Here is a 22,822-nt window from a genome sequence, read left to right as displayed (position 1 = left end):
ACCTTTTGTGTATTGATCTCTATATGAATACTACAGAGAAGTCTGGAAACATCCACGTACTTGGTCAGTTTAACTTGTATCTCGATTATGTACTGCTCATAACTGCTTTTTTTGTCTTTAAATGTTAAGCTATCAAAGGTTTTATACTCCTTTAAAATCCCAAGAAAATGCACTACATTTGTATCTGAACTGGTATTAGTAATAAAACTGATACACACAACATCTAACATTCAAAGAATTTTAGAATATTTAAAGAAACTTTTATTAGAGTTCATGTACAAAAATAACTAGACAATTTATGGTTACCAAAATATAGCACAACACACAAAATGGAAGAGTATTCTTTAGAAAATATTTAAAATGAATAGAAAGAATGTCTGTGCTAAAGTTGCTTGAAAATCCTGTCCACAGAACAACCAAGAAAACATGCATGTTAAATAAAATATGTAAAACAGAGGTCTATGATGGTTGATTAAAAAATGAACTTGAAGGACGTGCGTCTCCACAGGCTGTCTGAGTTCAAGTTCAAGGAAGTCGACGTTCACTGCCAAGTGTTCATAATGAAGACCGTTCGAAAGACCTTTCATTTTCTATTTCCAGGACCTGATAAACAGATCTGTTCTAATCATAAAACACTGAAATAACACAGGAGTAAAAACAAGCAATCATTGGACTGGGTAGAACAGCACATAGATTATATTTACATGCACTACAGCAAAGGACAAAAAGGTTTCAAACATGATTCATTCAGGCTTCTTTAAAAATTACATTTCAAAATGGGACACACCAACATTGTCAGAAACATTGTTTAATTTACTTTTGAAATATTGTAGTTTCACAAAATGTATAGATTATATGAGATTTACACACATGATTAGCAATCTGTCCAAAACAACACCCATTATTATGCAATTCTTACAGTGCTCTGAATGATCATACGGTTATGAAACAAACAGTATATTTGAAGATATAAAATGAATGCCAGGCACCTGGGGTCTCAAGGGAACAATTCATTGGTGGACACAGTGCAATATTTCCTATAATGTAAAGTGAACAATACAATTACACACAATAATCCTTGTGCTTAAGCTGCGTTTACCACTATTCCCCAGAGACTCCATCTGGATGGAACTCAATGACTGCTTCCCACATTAAAGGTGTGGTGAGCCCAGGTGTGCCGGTCAGGAGAGCCACTGCAATCTTGTGATGCTGGCTACACTGCACCAGTAAGTAACATGGCCGAGTCACCAATACTCAGGGGGTAGCAAGAGCACTGCAGATAAACAAGAAACAACAATACCTCCCAATTCATTTTGATTATGCAATTGAAGGTCGGAAACAAGTTGAGAAAGCTATGCCAGGTAATATACTTTATAAGGGAATTTGAACCCTGTGCAACAACCAAATGACTATCAGCCTTTATGTGGTTTGCACAATACCACCACGAACTTGGATTTGTCTGCTTTGTCTAACCTTTGTGTGTGAAGTCGTACTGGTGTCCCAAATATAGATGATTTACTTAGAAATGTGTTTTAGTCTTTCTCTAGGGCTGTAAATTAATGACAGAAAATAATTAAACAGAAAACAAGCTACTAATCCTGTGTTGTGTTTATTATTGGGAATCGCATCCTCCCTCCAAAGGAAGGAAATATTTTTTGAAAAATACCTAAACTAATTTATTTGTTTTCTTCCTGCCAAGAGGACATCCTCAGAAGCTCTTAATAGTATTTCTCAAGAACGGACCCTTTTTTTTTTTTTTTTTTTTTTTTTTAAATAAACGGTTTCCCTTTACCATGTGGATTATATTCGACCCGCTGTGTTTTTTCTATTTGTAAGGGCACTCTTCCATCTTGACAGGAGGTAGTATCTGAAATACAATCTGCTCCGAAAAATGACAAGATGATTCACCAGCATGAAAGCGTACACCTGCAGTGTTAACAGCAACAGAATAAAACGTGTCTGTTGCACTTAATACAGAGTCTTCCATATTCCAGAATTACAGAGCAGTTCTGTGAGCAGCTGGAGCTACAATCCTGCAGATTGTTCCGCGCCTCAATGCTGCTAAAGTCTCTGCTGCTGTGATCTGGATGGTGTTACATGAAGCTGGATCAATCTCTGGAGTCTCAGGGTCAGCTGACTCCTGTGCCGAAAGGTCTGTTTTCACTTCCTGTATGACTGGCTGCCTGTGAAATAAAGAAAACAAGAAAATAAATGACTAAATGGCGCGTCAGGAACAAGCTAACAGAAAGCCACCGAGTTTGAACCCTTACCAACCTTTTTGTGATACAATGGGGTAATAATGCATTTGTATAAGATAGCTATTTGTTATGCAGTGTAATATACAAGGACGTCTAGATCAGAGGTACTCAACTCTGGCCCTTGAGATCCAGTCCAGTCCAGGTTTTTACTCCAAGCAGGTTCTAATGTAGTTAATTGAAGCTGATGCTAATTTAGGACCGGCTTGGAATAAAGACCAGGACTGGAATCGATCTCGAGGGCCAGAGATAAGTACAACTGCTCTAGATAATAGTAGCAACAGGGTTACATATTAACAAAAAAAGTTTAGTCCCAATCTGAACGGATACGTGAAAAGTACCTACCTTGTACTTCACAGTATTTGTAGGCATCCACATAGCTGCATATATACATCCTTTATTTAAGTAACCTTTTTGTGAACATTTTGGGGACTTTTCTCTAACACATGTATTTATTTATTTATTTACACAAATGTGACATTTAAAATAAAGTCTGACATATTGTGACATGGAAACTGTATAACCCAGCACAGCTGACCTCAAAACTTATTTTTCCCCTCAGAGGAGCAGTATTGTTAAAAAAAAACAAAAAACAAAAAAACGGACTGCCACTTAATCACTGAAAACCATCTTACAAAAAGCCCTTTTGTTTTGTATTTGTTACACATCGACTCTTCCTTTTCAGCATGTGCCAGGAAAAAAAACTTTTTGGTAGAGGAAATAGCATTCAACATTTGATTTGCAAAAAGCCACAGGCTCACAAGAACCCTTCCAAGGGATAGGAAGCAATGGCAGAACTGACGTCAGCAGTCCAGGGCAACAGCCCGCTCGGATCTATCAAATCTGGCAGCCGAACGCTCTTTGTTATGACACCTGCACGCTTTGAAACATTTCTATAAGCACAATAGCCTCGATTTGTGTACAAAACAAAACAGCCCGCAGGCACCATAAATCTTCAAAACTGGGGTCATGTAAATGTATGCACTGTTTTTACAGGTACCATACGGATCTCAAGCCCCCCACTTGAGGAATTTCAGAAAACATTGGGGGCAGGGAACTTCCAGTCTTGCTTTGCCCTATATGGCTTGCATAACCCGGGGCCCATTCACCAGACTGATTGTTTTCTGACTCTGTGTCAGCGTGGCAGATTGAAACAAACGGAGATGTTACTGTAAAAATACTGCTTGAACTGAAGCTTCCCCTTTCTTTGGGCAGCACTAGCTACAAGAGAAATATACTGTAGCAGCAGTCTTGGGCTAGGCCATGCTTTTAATCTTGTGGCTGGCAGGCAGGGTGGTCAAGAGAAAAAAGGATGAATGTAACCCTAAGAACACCTCATTATAAAGTGGTTCCTAATATGACAGGGAAGTAGTTAAAATTAAGTGTGCTTTATTATTCCAGAAAAATAGTTGGAAAGAAAGCCATGGATTGTTCCCCGTTCCTGGCTTCTATCTCCAGCCCTGATTATGCTTTCGCACATCCACCATCTGCATCCTAGTATCATGGGTCAGAGTTACAGAGTGTGACTGGTTTCTAGTGCAGATCTCAATCATTCTGCGCCATTAAACTGAGTTGGAAGAACTCAGCATACCTTCACTACTGCTAGTGTACAGCAGAATTACATTACTGCTGAATTATTGAATCCACTCAAGTAAATTACAGTACATTTCTTTATGTAGCACTATCCCATAAACAGCAGTGTCTGATGCAATTGCACCACCCTCATGCAAAACAACATGAAGACCCAAACAAACAACACTCTGTTCAAAACATTTGCAGGTTGTAATGGGTTTGAAGCCCGCTAGCACTGGTGCCATCCTCTCCTTTTGTTTTCTGTGCTGTGGGAAGCTGTACAGACAGCAGATTTGGGGTTTTACAGCTGATTCAGTCACTGCACATCAATACTCAAGGCTGCAAACAAATGGCACTGAATAGTTTCCTGCTAGCTTTTGTGCATTTGTGTGCAATTGATGACTTTGTTTCAGTTCTCTACCACGAAAAAAGGTGGTTAGGAGAAGTACAAATTGTAACTTGGTTTTTGGCACAGGCTTGATGCTAAAGGATTCAAACCAATCCATCAACCAAGGCACTTAAAGCTTTGCCATGGGTTTTAGTTTCAGTGTTTGGAAGACAATATCAAAATATTATCAATGCAATGCACACCTGTAGAGTTAAATAGACTACAGAATCTTTCATTCACACTGCATCTGAAGCTGAAACAGGTAGACCACACATATAGGCATTTTATAAATCACTGCATTTTTACAACCACGTTTTCACTATACTGTATCTGCTGCAGTCTTTCAGAGAGGCTGCAGAGAACAAGAGGATGGGACCCACCTTCTCATTCATAGGTTTCAATACTAGCAGCATTTTGACTGGCTAAGTTTCCACAGGCCAACACTGTACACATCACTTCTTTAAAACTGAGCCATGGGACAGAGTAGCAAAATGGTACTACCGGGCATTTGTATTCTAACTAAGTACGCTGCAACTACAACCCTGAGAAGTTATCATTTTAGGACAGGTAAAAAATAATTTTGACACAGAAGTCACCTGAATTTTACAAGTGCTTGACGGTGATGAGGAGTGTTTTAAAACACACGGAACACTCTGTTTAATCCTAACACACGGAACACTCTGTTTAATGCTAACACACGGAACACTCTGTTTAATGCCAACACACGGAACACTCTGTTTAATGCCAACACACGGAACACTCTGTTTAATGCTAACACACGGAACACTCTGTTTAATGCTAACACACGGAACACTCTGTTTAATGCTAACACACGGAACACTCTGTTTAATGCTAACACACGGAACACTCTGTTTAATGCTAACACACGGAACACTCTGTTTAATGCTAACACACGGAACACTCTGTTTAATCCTAACACACAGAACACTCTGTTTAATCCTAACACACGGAACACTCTGTTTAATCCTAACACATGGAACACTTTGTTTGCTTCCTTTGCAATGCCCAGATAAAAGTGCTTACTCTGTCTGCTCCTCCCAGAAGATCCTGCAGAGCTGGGCCGACTGGTCTGCTGAGGTCCAGACTGGGAGAACTGGGGCGTGATGGTCGGGGTCCGGTGCTTTCGGGGACTTGGGCTTAAAACCTCAGGGGTCTGAGGGATTTTGGGGTTACTGGAGAAACCAGGGTTGAAGTCACTGTAACTAAAAAACACAATCCATAATGCAGTTTAATTTCCATCTATCCAATGTAATGTGGCTCTGCTGAATCAGCAGAACACTGCTCTCCCACACCCCCACCCAGAATATATATGAGCATATGACTGCAAAATAGATGTCAGCACCACAAGAGATTTCTCTCCTGGCTGACTTTTGATCACAATAAAATGAACCCCAATGAAACTCTGGCAGTGTTTTTAGCTTCACATTTTGACAAATCTGTAAGAGTTCCTGGTTAATGATTCAGAATTTAGGGCTACTCCTAGACCTGGGTGGTTCAAATTATACGTAATCCATCCCTGGCTTCAACTTTAATGGTTTTTGGCAGCAGCTGGACAGCAGATACTGGTGGCAAAAAAAACCCAATTTAGCTGTATCTGCTTTGGCTGTTTGACAGCAGAATCTGTCTTATGTTAAATTACTTTTTTCCAAAATTACATCTTAATTTTCACTGGATAGCTATAAAAATGGCCAATAGAGAATTAAGAGAGAAAAAGGAAGGAGACTATAGATTTAAACTTTTTTTGTTTTTTAAAAGATACAAGCATTATTGTATAGTCTAGTGGCACCACACTTAATTAAACTGGCTGTAAAGTCCATCTTATTAACAGAAGACCACTACGAGAGCACAAACGGCTTAAAGGATTTGCAGGCATTTAATGGAGCTCCTCTCTGGAATGCTGTTTTACTGATATTTAATCAACCTGCTCTGAACAATCCTGCTGAGTCAGAACAGATAGACGCGTCTCCCAGTTACTTGGACAAAAATGTGAGTACGTGCGAAGCTTGCACTAGATCCTCGCGGAGGATTATAATATAATACAAGTTCAAATGTTGTGTGTACGGTGTCTCTAATACATCATTACAGTTTGGGTGGGGTTGGTTAACGAACTGAGCCATATCTTATCTTATCTATGCACACTGGATGGTCTGTGGGGGGAAAAAAAAAATGTCTAGCTGCCAAAATGGATTAGGACTGATGACAGGGTTCCTTTATCCCATAAACCTTTACAACCTAGAGATTAATAAATGTACTACTAGGTGGCTCTATTATTATCTGAATTAGTGACTTGCTTTTGTTTGCCTACCTGCTGGGCTGTCCATTGTGCTCTTCAGGTGCCTGATCTGATACTGACTGGAGAGAAAGAGCCTCAAATTGCTGGTTAATCCCTGAACCCGGGGAGAAAAGTCTAGAGGCTTCTGTGTCCACGGCTACATGGGTAAAAAAATAAAAAGGTGTGAATGACTCTGCTTAGATACCTTTGCTAGCATTTGGAAGATACTGCTGTATTATTGTTATCAGAGGACTAACCGTATCCTAGACGCTGCACTTTATTTTACATTTTTAACTGTATTTACAGATTGTATCAAGCTTCAGATCAATAATATGAAGCCATCAGTTATCTAGAGCTATCAGTGTTGATAGTTGTATATAACATTACAAAAATATCTACTATTATTGCAGATAACATATCAGTTCAAATGTCTGATTCTGTGTCTTTTTACAATTAGGGATCCAATAAAAATATTAAAATAAAAAAATAAGCACACCTATTCAACTAGAGAAAGAGAGACTTGACAGATTCATATACAGGACAGAACAAAACTCAATACTAAATATAAATAAATTAATTCTGCATTCATGTTTTAAAGGGTACACATTCCTCTTAAAGCCGCAAGGCCACATCAAAAAAAATAAATCTCTTTGAAATACATTTTGAAAAGCAGTAAATCATAGCAAAACATCTCTTTGGCATGGGTTTCACTTAAACAGGCGGAAATTAAAACGCTCTACCAAGGACACATGTGGTGCAGTTATCTAAAGCATATTGTGTCTGGATAGTGGTACGCTTCCTCTTATGAAAATATTCCTGTATTTTTGAGGGCAGGTTAAGGTATATGTGACAGCAATCACAACTCAACCACGATTGCTTTCCCTAAGCGGTGCAGTACCCTCCACTCCCTCCCGCACCCCCAGCCACACTCACACATTGCAGGGCTGCAGTAGTCAGAGGTGCTGGGTCGACTTCCACTGCGCGTCGGTGGGCGAGCGCTGTGCCTCGACTGGGTGTCTTTACTTCTGTTTATGTTACTTGAGTAATGGAAATCACTGCTGGGCTTGGATTCTCTACAGAGATTGAGAGGAGAAAAAAATTGAACAAACCGTTGGGCATCATAAAAATATTACCTTCTTTAAAAACACAAAGTGAACCAACAATGCATTAACCCGAGGAGCCACTAAGCTTGCTCCAGCAACTAGAACGTTAAACCTCTTTTACTCAGGATTTTATTTCTCTAAACTTTATAAATGGAAAGAATGCTTTCCTCTATCACTTCCTCAATAGTTAGTCTTGTGCTGGGTTTTGTTTCAATGAGCTTTTACTGTTGAAAGAACCCGTCTTGCTACTACAGACATGAGACTTACCTCTTTCGCCACAGAGGGATACATGCAAACCCCCAAAACCTAATCCTGATCCACAAAACGTTTCTCATTATTATGGCGCCCAGATTTCACAGACAGATAAGTTGAGGCGCTGCCTTGCTTTAGAATTGTGTCATAACATTCCTTCTGGCTGCTGTAGTATTGACTTATCAACCCAAGCACAAAACAACACTTTCCAAAAGGAAGCCATGTGACCTATCTGTTGGGGAAAAAAAGCCAGCAGATCCTGGGTTTGAATCCCAGTTTGGACATCGACTCGTTGCACTTTAGAGGGAGTCTGTCGACTTCACTCTGCCTATTTGTCCCACCCCAGCCGGACCCCCTTGAAATTAGATGCATACCTCAAGGGTTCTATCCTGGTTAAATAAATACATTTGAATTTGAAAAGTGACACAAAAACAGATCTGTCCCACACTAATCAAACTACTGCATACAGGTCATATGTGGGTAATAGCAAGCCTACATTTAAAAATGAATGAATACTAAAATGATTAAATTCTAGAGCATAAACACCCTGGTGATAGAACAGTTTTCTGTAGCCGTGGAATTGGGTAATACCCTCTAGCCCTGGGGCCCGTGGCAACTGTAGGCAGACAGGTGGACTCACTGTGTAAAGGTGGTCCTGTGGGAGCTGGGCGTGACTGGCCGCTGCAGTGGCTCGTCAATGATGTGGCTCAGGGCTGGTGCCATCTTCCTCTTTGCCTTCACCACGTTAGTCATTATCTAGCAAGGGACAGTTAAACAAGCTTGCTACAAAATAATTCCACAGAGTAAACAACCAGTCAACACCCATCAGAGCCCATCATGCAAAAATAAGCTTGTATCTGCTTGTGGAAAGCAGCCTCCTTATTTATATATGGAGGGGAGGGGGGGGGGGGGGGGGGAAGAGAGAGAGCAGTTTCATTCAAATACATTGATCCGTTCAACAGATGAGATCCATCTGCCATCTAACAATCCTGCACCCTTGTTATAGACACATTTGTACACTAGAACATACAGATGCCCTGATACCTTAATAATGCTCCATTACTTGAATGTTAATTTGAGCCAGTTTCTAGTTTATCAAAGACTAATCTGCGGCTTGGCTGACCCACATAGACAGCACTTACTCCCAGGTACTCTGTGGTCAGCAATGTCTCTCCAGACAGTTCCCTGGGCTGGGGCTGAAGAACCTCCTCTTTGTCCAAATCTGCTTCCATCGCATCCTGATCTTCCTGTGAAAAACAGCACGTTATAGTTAATCAGAGTTGGGCCTGGTTAAGACGCAAGCCCTCCAAAGCCCACAATATGGTTATAGGAAATGGTTCTGGTAGATCCATAGGAAGACGGAGCACAAACAATGATCAAGCTACATTCATACATCAACAAAGCTACCCTTCTACACAGGATCTACAGAGTCAAGTGTAATAGCCATGCCAACACAGAGCATCAGAAACAGGGGGGGCAATCTCAAACATACCTGCTGGAAGCAATGCCAGAACATCTCTGTTAACCTGTCCAAGACTTCAAGTTGACTTGGTTAGATTTTTATTATTATGATCTTAATGGAGAGTTCAAATTAATCATAAACGTAATGCTCAGCTGTAACAGTGTCACATTTGTCAGGCTTCAAGAGGGCAATCCTCTCTGGAATGCTGTTTTACTGATATTTAATCAACCTGCTCCGAACAATCCTGCTGAGTCAGAACAGATAGACGCTTCTCCCAGTTACTCGGACATGGGCGCAAGGGCCAATGTAGCCCTCTCTGTGGAACCCCAGCCAAGATTGACAACTCAGCATGACCTGGATTCAAACCGTCAAGCTCCTGATCACGTGACTCAACTTGCTCTCCATGCGGTAGTGCCTTTACTAGCCACTGGGCACCCATAACACCATATAATTTTATTACACATTTTGTAGCTTCTCTTTGCAAAATGTCAAGCTGGCAAAAAAAAACAACATCCTACTTCGCACAACAGAGTATTTCACAACAGCTACACCTACTTCATCATCGTCATCTTCATCTTCATCGTCAGAGTCAACTCCATCTTCTGAAACTTCCTCTGGAAAAAGAAAGCAAAAAATAACTCCAATACAGGCACAAAGGCGAAGTCCAGGGATTCGTGTTTTTAACATAGATTTTAAAAAAAACTGGAATTTGCAAACTTTATTTGCGATTAATATTACTGCATGTGAACCAGAACTGGGATGTTTAGCAACCTGAATTGAGCTGCTTGATGATAAACTCAATCTGCCTATTCATCTCAACGTTCCCTTCCTTGCTGAAGCATCTCAAGAGCTCTTCCATTCCCTGCAACGACAAAGATAAATGAACTCAGTAAAACGGCCGGGTTCCAGATAAGGGATTGTGTGGCAGTGCTGGCGTGTTTCTCACCATGGCTCTTGCCTCCTCCCGGACTGAAGGAATAGCGAGAATGCTGTAGAGCGCTCCATTCACATAGGGGCGAATCTAATCACATTAACAAAAATTAAACAATGTCAAGGCAACCGGTTTTTTTCATTTGCAAGCAGCTTTCATATCACACATTAATATCAATGATCAAAGCCAGGTTTTTGGTTAATAATACAGAACACTTTACACACAACCTACATCTGTTTAAAAGTGACTGTTTTGTCAGGAGATGCTTTTGATCAGAAAGCAGGTTTTTTCTTATTTTTTTTTTTTTTTAAATCATAGCTTTTCTCTTTTGACAGCCTCTTGCAACCACAGCTCTTCTTAGAAAACATGCTGTTTTACCCACCCAGTGAGGAGGATACAAACTCATCTAACCCATTCCAAAAACCCCATTCAAAACATTATTTATGTTCCAGTTACCTCATGGTTATCGTGCCCCAGAAGATCAGACAAAACCTTCAGCACGTGAGCAGCATGTTCTGCACACTTCTTCTTTCCTGTATTTATTTAAATTAACAAAATATTAAATGGTCAAGCAATAAATAAATAAAAAGCTTTAAAAAGCAAAAGCAGTTAGGGATACTACAATCACAGTGTAATCAAGTTATGGTAGCAGTCTGAATTTGGTACAAGTGGACTTGCTTTATCAGACAAGATTCCAAATTTAGGAACTGTTGCTAGTCAATACTGTATGATTAATATAGTAATGAAAATTAGGTGTAGCCATCCAAAATAAAGATGTCCTACTGTATAAACGGCTGCACCTCAACTTTCCTCTACATGTCAAACCACAGTATATTCTCACCATAACCCAGTGCCCTGCATTCCCCCCCCCATGTGGCTGAATGCTCTCATTGTGTGCAGTATGACACAGTACCTGCTGTCCTGAGGCACAGGTTCATCAGCAGAGCCACAGCGTACTCCAAGGTGTAATCGGAAAGGCAGTCTGCATCCTCCAGCAGATTCACCAGCCACAGTATAATCTCTCCCCTGATCATAACAGACTGCAGACTGCGCCTGTAAATAATGTTATTTAAATACATTCTCAAGGTCAGCAAAGCCGGGTTTGAAATGTGTTAAACTCCACATTTGTAAACATGGCAGTTCAGTTCCCTCCTCCTGCTCCTTCATCATGCTATGATGCTGTTCAATTGTTAGGTTTCAGAATCCTAGAACCACTTATTTCTTATGTTACTTTTCCCTGAAGAAGCTCACAAGGAGAGAGCTTGGGAAGACTCTTTTTCTTATCTTCTGCTTCGATGATGCTTATATACATTGAAAAATATATACATTTACAGACAGCATTCCTATCCTAGTGGTGTCAGTGCATGCAAGCTTGGCAGAGGAGAAGCATGAGTCTCTTCTTCCAACAGTGCTCAGATTTCAGTTCTAACAGCTGGTCTAATTACCGTAGGCTCAGCTTCTGCAGTGCACCCAGCACATTCTCCCTTGAGAGCGAATCCTTCTCCTCTGCCTTCATCGTGTTCTCCAGCATGGTCAATAACACGGGGCTCTGGGACAGATACATGCGCCCTGGGACAGCAACACACACAAAACAGACTTAAAAGCTACAGAAACACTTCAACCATTTCAAAACCCAAAGTTCATTAATAAGCAGCTTGTTCAGTCTTTCGGTTAGTAATATCCATGTTTTTAATGCTATGTGGGAATTGGATAACAGGGTTACCATCTGCGAGTGAGGCAAAAGCGTTGATCAGCCGTGCCATGTACTGTCGGACAACCTCGCTCTTAGAATTTAGCAGCTGAAGTACATTTCTCTGTGAAGTAAAGGAAGACCATGTTAAGTACATCTGGCACTGAATAAAGACAGAACATTGAAAAGGTTCAAATTGGATTATTTCTAAACAGCCAAATAAAATGCATACAAAACTTGAAATAGAATAGTAAAGACAAATGCAGAACATTAAATGAAATTCAGGAAGTTCAAAAATACGTCGACCTGGCTCTCTTCCTGAGGAATCCTAAAAAAAACTAAAAGTAGTTAGCATGCCATCACAACAAACACACATATATATCACTGCTATTTTTACTCAGACACACGCTCCCTTGAGAAAGGAAGAAACACTGTGAAGAATGCTAGTCAGATCCAAAACAACTACTGTATACTTTTCCTACGACTCAGAATCCTGTTTCCTATGAAACGTTTTTTTTTTTTTTTTTTTATCTATAGTACACATTTGCTTTGTTATATAATATTTTAAAACCATAAAAGCAGCGCAGATACAATCACACATAACCAAACTTTACAAAAGTGAAATCTGCTGTCTTATAATACATCATACACCTTGTGAAAAATGAATGGCAAATCTGCTTGCAAACAGAAGCACCGTTACCTACTGATAAACCGGAGTTTCACAATTTCAAAATGCCATTTAAAATAAATAAATACATAAATCAATCTTATCTTCATACTAAACACCATTTGGGTTTATTGATATATTATTTAGAATAGTTCAGATCGGTCGATCCATTTGCACGTTCATCACAGGGTGGGGTGGTGTCATTATTAAATCAGATTGAGTTTATTCTTTAAAACAATGAAAATCACTTTCTGTTTCTGTTTTACATTGGTGTTCAAGGTGTGCACTAAAACACTTCCAGGTTTCCTTAGTAATCAGATCATTTCCCTTTGATCAAAACAACAAACTTCACTAGACTGCCACATCCCCTGTTTACTCTCAGCCCTTCCTTTGTTTAAATCCAATGATGTATGTCAATTCTGTTTAACTGAGCTGTGCAATTTGCCTTGCTGCTCCTGACTTTGGGGGTATCACCTATCTCGCCTTGAAATCAGCCTGGCTGTCTCGTAACTATGTAACCTGTTCCAGGTTTGCTAACCTGGTGGTTGCTGTGGCAGTCAAGTAGATCGTTGCCGATGTAAGCCTGCAGGACAGTCTCCCTCTGCTCTCCATGGAGTGATCTGGTTAATCTCTAAAGAATTAAAAATGTTAATGGTTTTGATATGCAACATCAGTGCTACTCCACTGAGAACACTCTCTGACGGGTGTGGTAACAGTTTGTAACAAGCATTATAAAAAGGACAGACTTCTTTATGCAAAGTATTCATGTAAAATAAATAAAAACAGGTACAGGCCCTCTGCTGGATCTCTATGGGACTAATGTCAGCAAGGGACCTCTACCATCCTGGGAAGCATTCAAAAGGAAACCCAGGACTACATCACGGCAATATGTTTCTGAATCAAGGGCAGACAACAACGTATTTAAATACATCAACTTGTTGAATTCAGATCTGGTGAAACCATTTTTAGTTCCAATGTTTCTGAAAAATTATTTCTCACAGGGTCAAAGCAGACTCAAATAAGTTCTTGGCTGTTTTTCTGTGCAAAATAACCTGAAATCACTGTCTAAATATTCAATCATTACTCCACCTCTTATTATTTCTGGCATGTCCCCAGAAAGAGGCAAACTCACCCAGCGAAGCGCCTGCAACAGCAGGGCCTTCAGACGATCGGTGCCGTAAATCAGGTCTTTCTTCAGCTTCTTGTAGGCCAAGGAGGGCAGCAACGGTACATCTGTGGACTTCCTAACAGAAAAAAACACAAATGTATTAATAGGACTGCATTAAGACTTGTTCAGGGCACCCGATTTCATAGCATTGCTGCACCTTCCCAATGCCGGACTTCTGCAGGAAAGAGATCCACACAATATCCCTTTTCATGGTTTAGGGTTTATAAACTTTTAGTACATTTCTTACTCATTTGAAAAATCTCAGAATTTACATTACAATAGCAACCCTCTCCTCCAGGGTGATCTGCGGGTGCTCAGGCTGCCGGATTCAGAGGACATATTTAAAAAATAAAAAAAATCTACTTACGGAGGGGCAATGGATGCTCTCAGCATGGACGATGCCTGGATAAACAACACAGAGATTAGTAACTATTAGTAACTGGGAGAGGCTTCCATTCAGAAGAGCTACTAAAGTTAGCATAAACTGATAACAGACTAAATCAAATACAAATGTTCTAAAAGTGTTATAGCTAGAAACAAAAGATTGATCATATGTCCTTTATTCTTTTGTTGGTTTGACCGTCACGATTACAGAATCTATTCTTCAATAATAGAAAATGAATATTTATGGTGCCAATGCACTTGTGCGATGAACTGCTCAATAAAATCCTTTTGCAAAAGGTGATTATTTACTTTTAAGGGAATCCAAGATATTCAATAATATATTGTTGCTGTTGTATCGTAAATCAACAGTAAAAAATGTAATCTTTAAAAAATATGTTTCGTTATACGGCCAAAAACTTACCACGACTATCCCCCTGGAAACAATGAAAACATTTAGGGAAGGGTTAAAGGGACAGCAAACTTGCCCACAGACATGCTGAACCCTTGGGTGCATGCTGAACTGGGGACCATGCAGTAAATACACAGTATTGCACAGGACATGTGTAACCCTTGCTGAGCATTTACCATGAAGCACAAAGTTAAACTACAGTATCCCCATTCCTCATCCGGAGACATACGACACAGAATTAAAAGTATATATTGCATGCTGTATACAGATTTCAAAGACCCATCTCCAGGTTTACAATGGATCCAAAAGACAGAATTGTGTAGCAGTCTGGGCTACCCCTGGTTTTGCTAGGTTTACATTTTCCTCGCTGTGGCTTAGGCTCCCAGTAAAACTTGCAAAGGGCTCAGACTGCTGTGTGATGTGTCTTTCAAGGTGAAACTGAAGACTCCCATTGGAAAGCCATTCCAGCTGTTGAGCTCACTTACAAGCAAGTGCTGATGTTGTTGAAAGAAAGGAGATACTGCAATTCAGAGCGTTGCATGCAGGCCCATATAAGCACATTAGTGCCCTAACCCTGTATTAGTCTTCTTTAGTCTGAAGCCATGCTAGCAGGTGCCCTTTAGATTGTCTTGCAAAAAGTATGAAACTTCAAGAAACTGACTACGTTTGCGTCAGGGTGCACATTGGGGCTGATGACCTACTGAACATGCTGTGCCTTGAAGATCCTACTTTGACAGGAAACCTCAAAAAGGGGGCCACTTTTCCACAGTTTACAATGTTCCCTCTATGTAAAGAATGGCCCCATTTATCAAGGCAGTTTGCTCAAGGGTTCAATTTGCACCATTTTGTGCGAAAGGAAAACATGATGGTATGTTGGTGGTAGGGTATTAAATGAACCTCCTGAGCTTCTCACTACTGTCGTAACAAGCCAGTTTGATGTGCTTTTCAAATCACACACTGGAGGAAAAACAGCTTTGATAAATAAGGATCTTACATTGTGAACTATTTCTATTCAGGCTTCGAGGCAGGTTTAAGCATTGCCCAAGAGTTTACTGTGTACACACAGTTGGGGACTGGATAAAATTTGAGAGGTTTGGACAGAGACGAGGGAAGGCAGGGGATGGTAAAGTGCAAGCAAGACAGGGTGAGGGGAAATGAAGAAACTGTAGGTAACTTACATATCCACCATCACTGTCATAAGGGCTCATAGAGTAATATCCCTTTAAGGATAGACATTAACAAAAAAGAATAGTCATATAAGATTTGACATAAACACAAATGTTTTAAAAAAATAAACTTATAGAAGAAGTAAGAAAGCCAACATAAAACTACCCCTGCTTTTCCACAATTCCTATGCTGTGAATAAAGTTTGTCTGGGGTAACTAAAAAAACTGCAATTTGCCTGGAGGAAAGAGGCAGTGAAATAGATTTGTTTCCACCAAAACAAACAGAATAGAAATTTCACAAGGGCAGAGAAAAAGTCTTTCAGATCGTGCCTCTGATCTGGGCTTTATTGTTAATATTAAACAGATATAATATGATAAATGCATCAGAGTTTTTCTCTTGAATTCCACTCCAACTTATTTCTTACATGAAACCACATTAGGAAAATGCTCCTGTTGTACTAAAAACGCAGTACACCTACCGTCCCAGGCCTCGTGAAGTCAATGCTTTGGGCCGTGCTTTGTCTCATCTGATTGCTAAACAGACGCACACAGACACTCTGGAGATATTCAGGTGTGATCTGGCAAGGAGAACAAGGCAGAGGGTTAACATCCACGAACAACACAGACCTTCTGAACTAGGCTTACAATAAGGACCCGGCTAGTACAGTAACTTCCAGAAAAAGACCATCCTGGATCCTGGGTTGCTTTATGACCTGGAAGCAATACAGAATGCAATCTACAGATCTACAGGCACCTGGGGATCACATGACAATACAACTCTCATACAGATGTCTATTACATGAATCTGAAACATCTGAGTTTCCAAGACACTTTTATCATGAATGCTGCAGCTGCAACAGAACAATAGAATAACCACCCACTGTATACTTTGCATAGCAGCCTGAAAGCATACTGACTACAGCAGCTATCAAGACAAAAACAGACTGGCGTCTTCCAATGACTCATTTAAAGATCTGTACAAGCCCCACACAGGTGACTGCAGGAGGTACAAATCATTTTGAAGTGCAGCAGACACTCGGCTTACCATTCTGCCGTTCACCGTAGCCTCCAGCGAGTCCACCAGCTCTGCGGTGACCCCGATGAGGTTGTGGTAGTCGGCCTGCATCTTCTTGTACTTTTTCATGTAGGTCGCAGCTTTCCTCTCCGCCTCCAGCAACTGCTGCTGCAGATTGTTCAGCGCCTCTGTGTCAGACAACGAGACAACATAATCAATGCTCAACTGGAGGATTAAGAAGGATACGCATGCAACAAAAACTTCAGGACACCACTCTGAATGACGTCTACTAGGAGGCAGAGCGAGAGAAATCCAACTTCAGAGGACACCCAAAAACCACAAGATGGATTTAGAGTCACATGGCCCCTTAACGCTTGTGCTGCAGAAAAAAATATTCACAGCACAGTAACAAAGACTGTCAGATTAAGGCAGATCCTGTCAATAAATGTCACTGGCTGCATTATTTGTCGATACCTAGTCTAAGGGAATGGCATCCTTCAGTTTGGATTTGAATACTTTTTCCACAGCAGCAGTGTAAGCAGTCAACTTACTGTATAATATAGCCACCCTGTATACCAGGATGAATGTGACCCAGATAACCTGGAGAGTATAATCAAACTAAATTAAATCTTGCAGCATGGTCCTAATAATAAACCTCTTAATGACTTCTAAGAGGGGTTCTGGATTTAAGTACTCTTTAAAACAAGATTTAGGAATCCCAAATTAGGGTCCATCCAATAATCCTATAAATTACTAAATCATTTATACATTGAGGAGGAAATTGGAATGCCTTTACTTCTACTTAATAAAAAAAAACTATGCAACAATTCTCCACAATGTGCAAGGGCAATATGAAACAGCGTTTGCCCATCAATCTAAATTGAGATTTCTGGTATCCAACGCAATTGATTAATGGTGTCTTGATGTCATCTGTTTAATGTTTTATAGCTGTTTGCTAATCCTGTTGTAAAGACACACTCTAGTAAAAAGGGGAAATGAAGCAACCTTATTACCTTCATTGCCTTGCCCGTTCTCCTTCTGTGGTTTTGAAGTTAAAGGAAAGCTCAAAGCACTCAGTAAGTCAATATTTTACAATGCACAACCCCACTGTACATCTGAGTGCTGACCTTCTTAACTGGTCCTGCCCATTCCTTTTAGCATTTTAGTGACGGAAGAGAAAGATATGTACATCCAATATGACTCAAGTGTGCAAACTCAAGGCCTTTTCCAGACAGATGTTTAGCCTTCTCTAAAGCAGAGACACATTCACCAAATCAAGACTGCACCTACCTATGGAGACTTCTGATCCAGCCCCATGCAATTTTAACAATCTGTTCCTAAAGCAACTGGTTGATTCTGACAGACATATTGAATGTTTAGTCCAATGATCTTTTTAAAGATGTTTTAGAATTGAAAGATCACATGAACAGTATTATGAACATCCAGGAATGCAGCCCTATTAAACTAACGTTGCTGCTACATGCTCAGGGAAGCCTCAGTCTTCTTACAGTAGAAGACATTTCATTACCATAATTGGCTTTTATAACACTACTTACAGGATTACATCACATAAAATATTAACAGTGTTTAACCAGGCCAGGAAAATAGGGAAAACAAATGTGCCTAGATACGTAAATGTATTTTTACCACAGTAGTTAACTCAGTGTTAGTGCTGTCCCAGAGAAGGATACATATAGAGTGAGAAGCTTTGGAGTACTGCAGGCTTTCAGTGTCACAGACAGGAATGATTCCAGTCTCCTCTTCAACTCAGGAGTCCAAGATTCCTATAGAAAACAACAGGGTTTGCTGAGATTGCCGCTTTACCTATTCACAGTGTGAAATAACTTAGAAGTGCCACTTACAACAAGTTGTATCAAGGTTGCTAGAAAAAGTTCCCTGAAAGTCGTGTTTCATGTGCGTACATACTACACCCAGATGATCAATCCTGTATTGAACATTTTGTTAAAACGCAAACATGCTGTCAAGAATGAATGGTACAGGCAAAGCTATATTTACAGCCAGCAGTGTCCTTTCTTGTGCTTGCGGTTCTCAGCTGTTGGGAAGTGTTAAAGACGTACCTGGAAGAGTTCCTTGAAGGAGGGGTGCACTGTGGGGTTGGGTACGAAGGGCAGGGCGTAGAACGGCAGGAACTCTGTGGTCTGGCTCAGTGCTGCTCCTCTGGTCTCCAGGTAATGCTTAAAGTGAGTGATCCTTTCATCCAAATCCTCCCTGTCCTGCACAGGGAACAAATGCATTGGTTCTTTTTAATGCGCAACACTCTGCCAAGGTGTTTCACTGATCACCTGATGCACGATTTCACCTACATGCAATGTTATTTTTTTATGCTTTTATGATTGAGAAGAAAAGTAATGCAAGTCAAACTGGAGTCTGCACCACAGGTTCCATCAAGAAAGTGAAGTCAACTCAAAGACAGAAAATATGCTCACTCTGCAGAAGTTATTTCTGAACAGAAAGCTCAGTGCTGAAAATACAAAGAAAGTGTTTTGAACTAGATTTTAAAAGAATATATGTAACAAGCAGCTTCATCTTGCATCCACTGCATCAATATAGGAGCTAACTTTTAGCTGTATTTTCTGTATGAAGCAACTGAGACACCTGGTGGCTACACAGGTTGTTTTTCCAATGTCACTCAAGAGCCACACTATCCAACTTTAACTGAATTGAATTTATGTATTTATTTTAAGATAACAGGATCTGTAAGTTCCAGAAATCCCCCTGCACACCCATCGTGCTAAATTACATCTAGAAAGGCTAATGGAATGGATCATAAGGCTGCCCTCATATTTTACCATGCATCTACAACACCACCACTAGGCGGAGATCACACTCTCTTTAAAACAATGCAATGTTGCAAAATGCATATGACGCTACCTGTGTTGATATGGAAAACATTAGAGGCACAGCGATCTGGCTAACGTGAGCAAGTAACAAAGGAAAAAAAAATGTGATTGTGCAAGCAATATAGTGTATGGTATATGTAAAATATATATATATATATATCTTACAAGCTTCCCCAGGGAATTTTTCAGAGGGTAGATGGCAAAGTGTACGTGCAGATAGAACTCCAGCTTCTGTGCGAGAAGGTCACAGTCTCGAACCTGAGCTGGGACATGCTCTGCCCACAGGTCCAGGAACACCTTCATATCTCCATCTTCAAACGAGGTAATCATGTCCTTCTGCTCAGCACCAAAGAAACATGTACTATTGAATTCTCTGATATAATCTACTTAAAGAACCAACCGCAGGACACACAAGTGTGCAATTCAAAGATGCTAATCTGATCACCAAGAAGAAGGTCCAAAAAGAGTTATTCAGATTGAAATGTTCTATATCAGTAATTGTGATGGGGGGCTCCTTACCTGAATAATTAAGGTTTTAGAATCCCGCAAGACATTTCTTGCACATTTCGGAACAGGCTTTCCTTTACTCTTGCATTCTTTCTCGAAAACCTTCACAGTTTCTTCCAAATCACCAAACGCTAAATACTTGAAATACAGAGGGGAGAAAAAAAAAGTGTCATGTCTGTTTTCTTCCTGTGTTTCAAATTGTTGAGAAGATAAAATGTTGACATGCTTATCAAGCTTGTTACACCAGAACACAATTCGATCAGATTTTGTTCAAATTAAAACATCTAGTAAGGTTACAAAAAAAAATCCATAAGGTTATACTTACATTAGTTATGTTAAATTAACAGTTTAAATGGTGCAAATTGCATTTTGGTGAAAAGACAGACACACTCCCTATGTATCATGCGAGGATGACAAGTTGTAATGGTGATATTACAAGATACAACAGCACGCACACCTCATCATTTATAAGATGATCAATATTTAACTTATTGTAAACCACCTTAAGAAACCGTGGTGTGATACTGTGATATACACTGAGCATCAAAAGAAACGTATCACTTATATTTGAGCATCAAAAGAAACTTATCACTTATATTTGGATAAAATTCACTAGATGTGATTGAAAAATGACAAACTCTGTTTTAGAGCAGGTGCAGTGATTTTTTATTGTGCCGATTAAAAATTGACATCACGAAGATGCTGCAGAATTATCTGTTGATCTTGGGCAGGTGTTGTGACTCTTGGTCTCCCAGTTTGTGGCCTGTCATTGACAGAGTGTGAGTGTGTCTGGTTATACCGTCTCGCCAGTTTGAAATTGCTGGCTATGAGCACCCAAGACGGCGAGCCACAGTACCTACCCTAGTCCAGCCTCCAACATGGCGATTGCACGAAGGCGCTGCTCTCTTGACAGATGTGACAGATCTTGACAGATATATTAGCTTAAAGAGCCAGTTGCCCTGAATATATATATATATATATATATATATATATATATATATATATATATATGTGTATATATATATATATATATATATATATATATATATATATATATATATATATATATATATTCTTTCTGTGATTTTCTTTATTGCTTTTATTCAAGCTTGCAATTCAACAACTGAAATCACTCCATATCCAGTGTCCAATCAACTGTCTCACTAATGAGGTGATTAAGTGAATATGCTTCAGTCCTACTCACTCTTAAGCGTGTCATGGTCAGGGATGAACGATCGAGTGATTAAAAAGAAACCAAAAACATTTCGTCAATGTCCATCATTTATATACCTTATTTTTTCCCTAAAGAAACGTGTTACAATAGTGATAAGTTTATTTTGATGCTCGGTATATTATTATTATTATTATTATTATTATTATTATTATTATTATTATTATTATTTTCTTAGCAGACGCCCTTATCCAGGGCGACTTACAGTCGTAAACAAAAAATATGATGGTGTGACGACAGCTTTCAAATCACCTACCTCCTTAACCAGACCAAGGAGGTCTGATTCATACGCCAAGACATCCCCCATTGTCAAATGTGTTTGTGCGCTTTCATATCCAAAGACTCTGGAATTGATAGCAACGTTGTACAGTGTAGATGGCATCACCAACAGCATACAAATCGAACTCAAAGAAGCATTACATTTAAAGCAAACACACACTGATGAAAGCTGTCTGCATGTGTCTGTCAATGATACAAAACCGATTTGTTATGCATACACAAGGAAATGCAGTTTTTTGCAATAATTTCGCCAATGGTACATGCAAAAGAATGTGAATTTCAAAATGTCATATTTTTCCAGAGAAAGAATGGTTCCTAACGCAAACTTACTGCAGTTATTTAAACAACTCATCTTAAGTATGCTGTAAAACAAACACGAATATGCATTCTAAACATTTAACGTCAATGGATCATACAAAGGGGGATTTAATTCCAGTAAATCACTTGCAAAACTATATAACAAATCTGTCAAGTTTTACAATCGTAGCTGCACTGACACAAGGCGGTTTGGTGTCGTTAATGAAAACGCATGCAATAAAGAAACACTGCTGTATTACTTGAAGATTTAGAAAAATACACAGTCTACTAAAATAAGCATCAGACACTTATTATCGTGAACGCAACCAGCATTACAACGAGAAGGAAACAAAGCCCCCTTTAAATGCAGCTATGCACGTTTCGCATCGACATAAAATGTCCAATCTTACCGAGTAGAAGGAAATCAAATCCGCTCCGGTTTTGTCAACATCACATTATTAAATGCCCTTACTTCTCAGAATAACAACATTACATTTCACAGATGGTTTAAATCCCGTCGCAAAACGTAGGTTGTTTCTTCCGCGTCCTGATAGCAACCATACGAGGAAGACGCTTCCAAGTGACGCCAGGCAACCGAGACCAACCAGATGCCGGAAAATAGACGTTCTTAGCAACCGAGCAGCAACAGCGCTACCAGCGGCGAATGGTGGTAACTACAGTGTCGTAAATAGCTCTCCAATATATAAGTACTATATATTTCTGAACTATGTTGCAACTATTAATTAACTTACTTGTGTAATGTGTCAATCTAACGGTCATTTAAAAAGATGGTGCGAGTTGATATTAAAAAACAAAAACCATAACAATGTTTTATTTATAAATTGTTAAAACAACCAACTGGGAGTTACAAAAAAAAGAAAAAAAAATGTTT

General features: G+C 39.7%; 1 protein-coding gene across 2 annotated transcripts; it reads right to left on the bottom strand.

The window, feature by feature from the left end:
* Positions 1 to 224: 224 nt before the first annotated feature.
* Positions 225 to 22,675, bottom strand: LOC117416674 (lisH domain-containing protein ARMC9-like). Of its 2 annotated transcripts, XM_034028005.3 has the most exons (26): positions 22,341 to 22,675; positions 21,611 to 21,698; positions 20,136 to 20,261; positions 19,782 to 19,952; positions 18,834 to 18,989; positions 18,447 to 18,539; positions 17,769 to 17,793; positions 16,786 to 16,943; positions 16,220 to 16,318; positions 15,753 to 15,794; positions 14,149 to 14,183; positions 13,746 to 13,857; positions 13,152 to 13,244; positions 11,980 to 12,070; positions 11,702 to 11,825; positions 11,170 to 11,309; positions 10,713 to 10,789; positions 10,272 to 10,346; positions 10,097 to 10,187; positions 9,881 to 9,939; positions 9,006 to 9,110; positions 8,504 to 8,619; positions 7,442 to 7,581; positions 6,542 to 6,665; positions 5,260 to 5,438; positions 225 to 2,183 (listed from the first exon to the last, which is right to left on the bottom strand). In XM_034028005.3, the coding sequence occupies exons 2-26, from the start codon at positions 21,659 to 21,661 to the stop codon at positions 2,161 to 2,163; spliced, it is 2,505 nt and encodes an 834-aa protein (XP_033883896.2). In that variant the 5' UTR covers positions 21,662 to 21,698; positions 22,341 to 22,675; the 3' UTR covers positions 225 to 2,160. The 2 variants fall into 2 exon arrangements, with proteins under 2 accessions (XP_033883896.2, XP_033883898.2); XM_034028007.3 differs by lacking the exon at positions 15,753 to 15,794.
* Positions 22,676 to 22,822: the final 147 nt, after the last annotated feature.

The sequence above is a fragment of the Acipenser ruthenus genome, chromosome 12 (genome assembly GCF_902713425.1).
Source record: "Acipenser ruthenus chromosome 12, fAciRut3.2 maternal haplotype, whole genome shotgun sequence".
Lineage (NCBI taxonomy): Eukaryota > Metazoa > Chordata > Actinopteri > Acipenseriformes > Acipenseridae > Acipenser > Acipenser ruthenus.
This window is presented reverse-complemented; position numbering and strand designations above follow the sequence as displayed.

Excerpts from the sequence above, each read along its gene's own strand:
- LOC117416674 (XM_034028005.3), bottom strand. The coding sequence starts at position 21,661 with ATGGGGGATGTCTTGGCGTATGAATCAGACCTCCTTGGTCTGGTTAAG. Across the intron at positions 11,826-11,979 it reads TTTTGCCTCACTCGCAGATG|GGCGCATGTATCTGTCCCAG; the intron begins GTAACCCTGTTA and ends TTGCTGTCCCAG. Across the intron at positions 5,439-6,541 it reads CACAATGGACAGCCCAGCAG|TTACAGTGACTTCAACCCTG; the intron begins GTAGGCAAACAA and ends TGTGTTTTTTAG.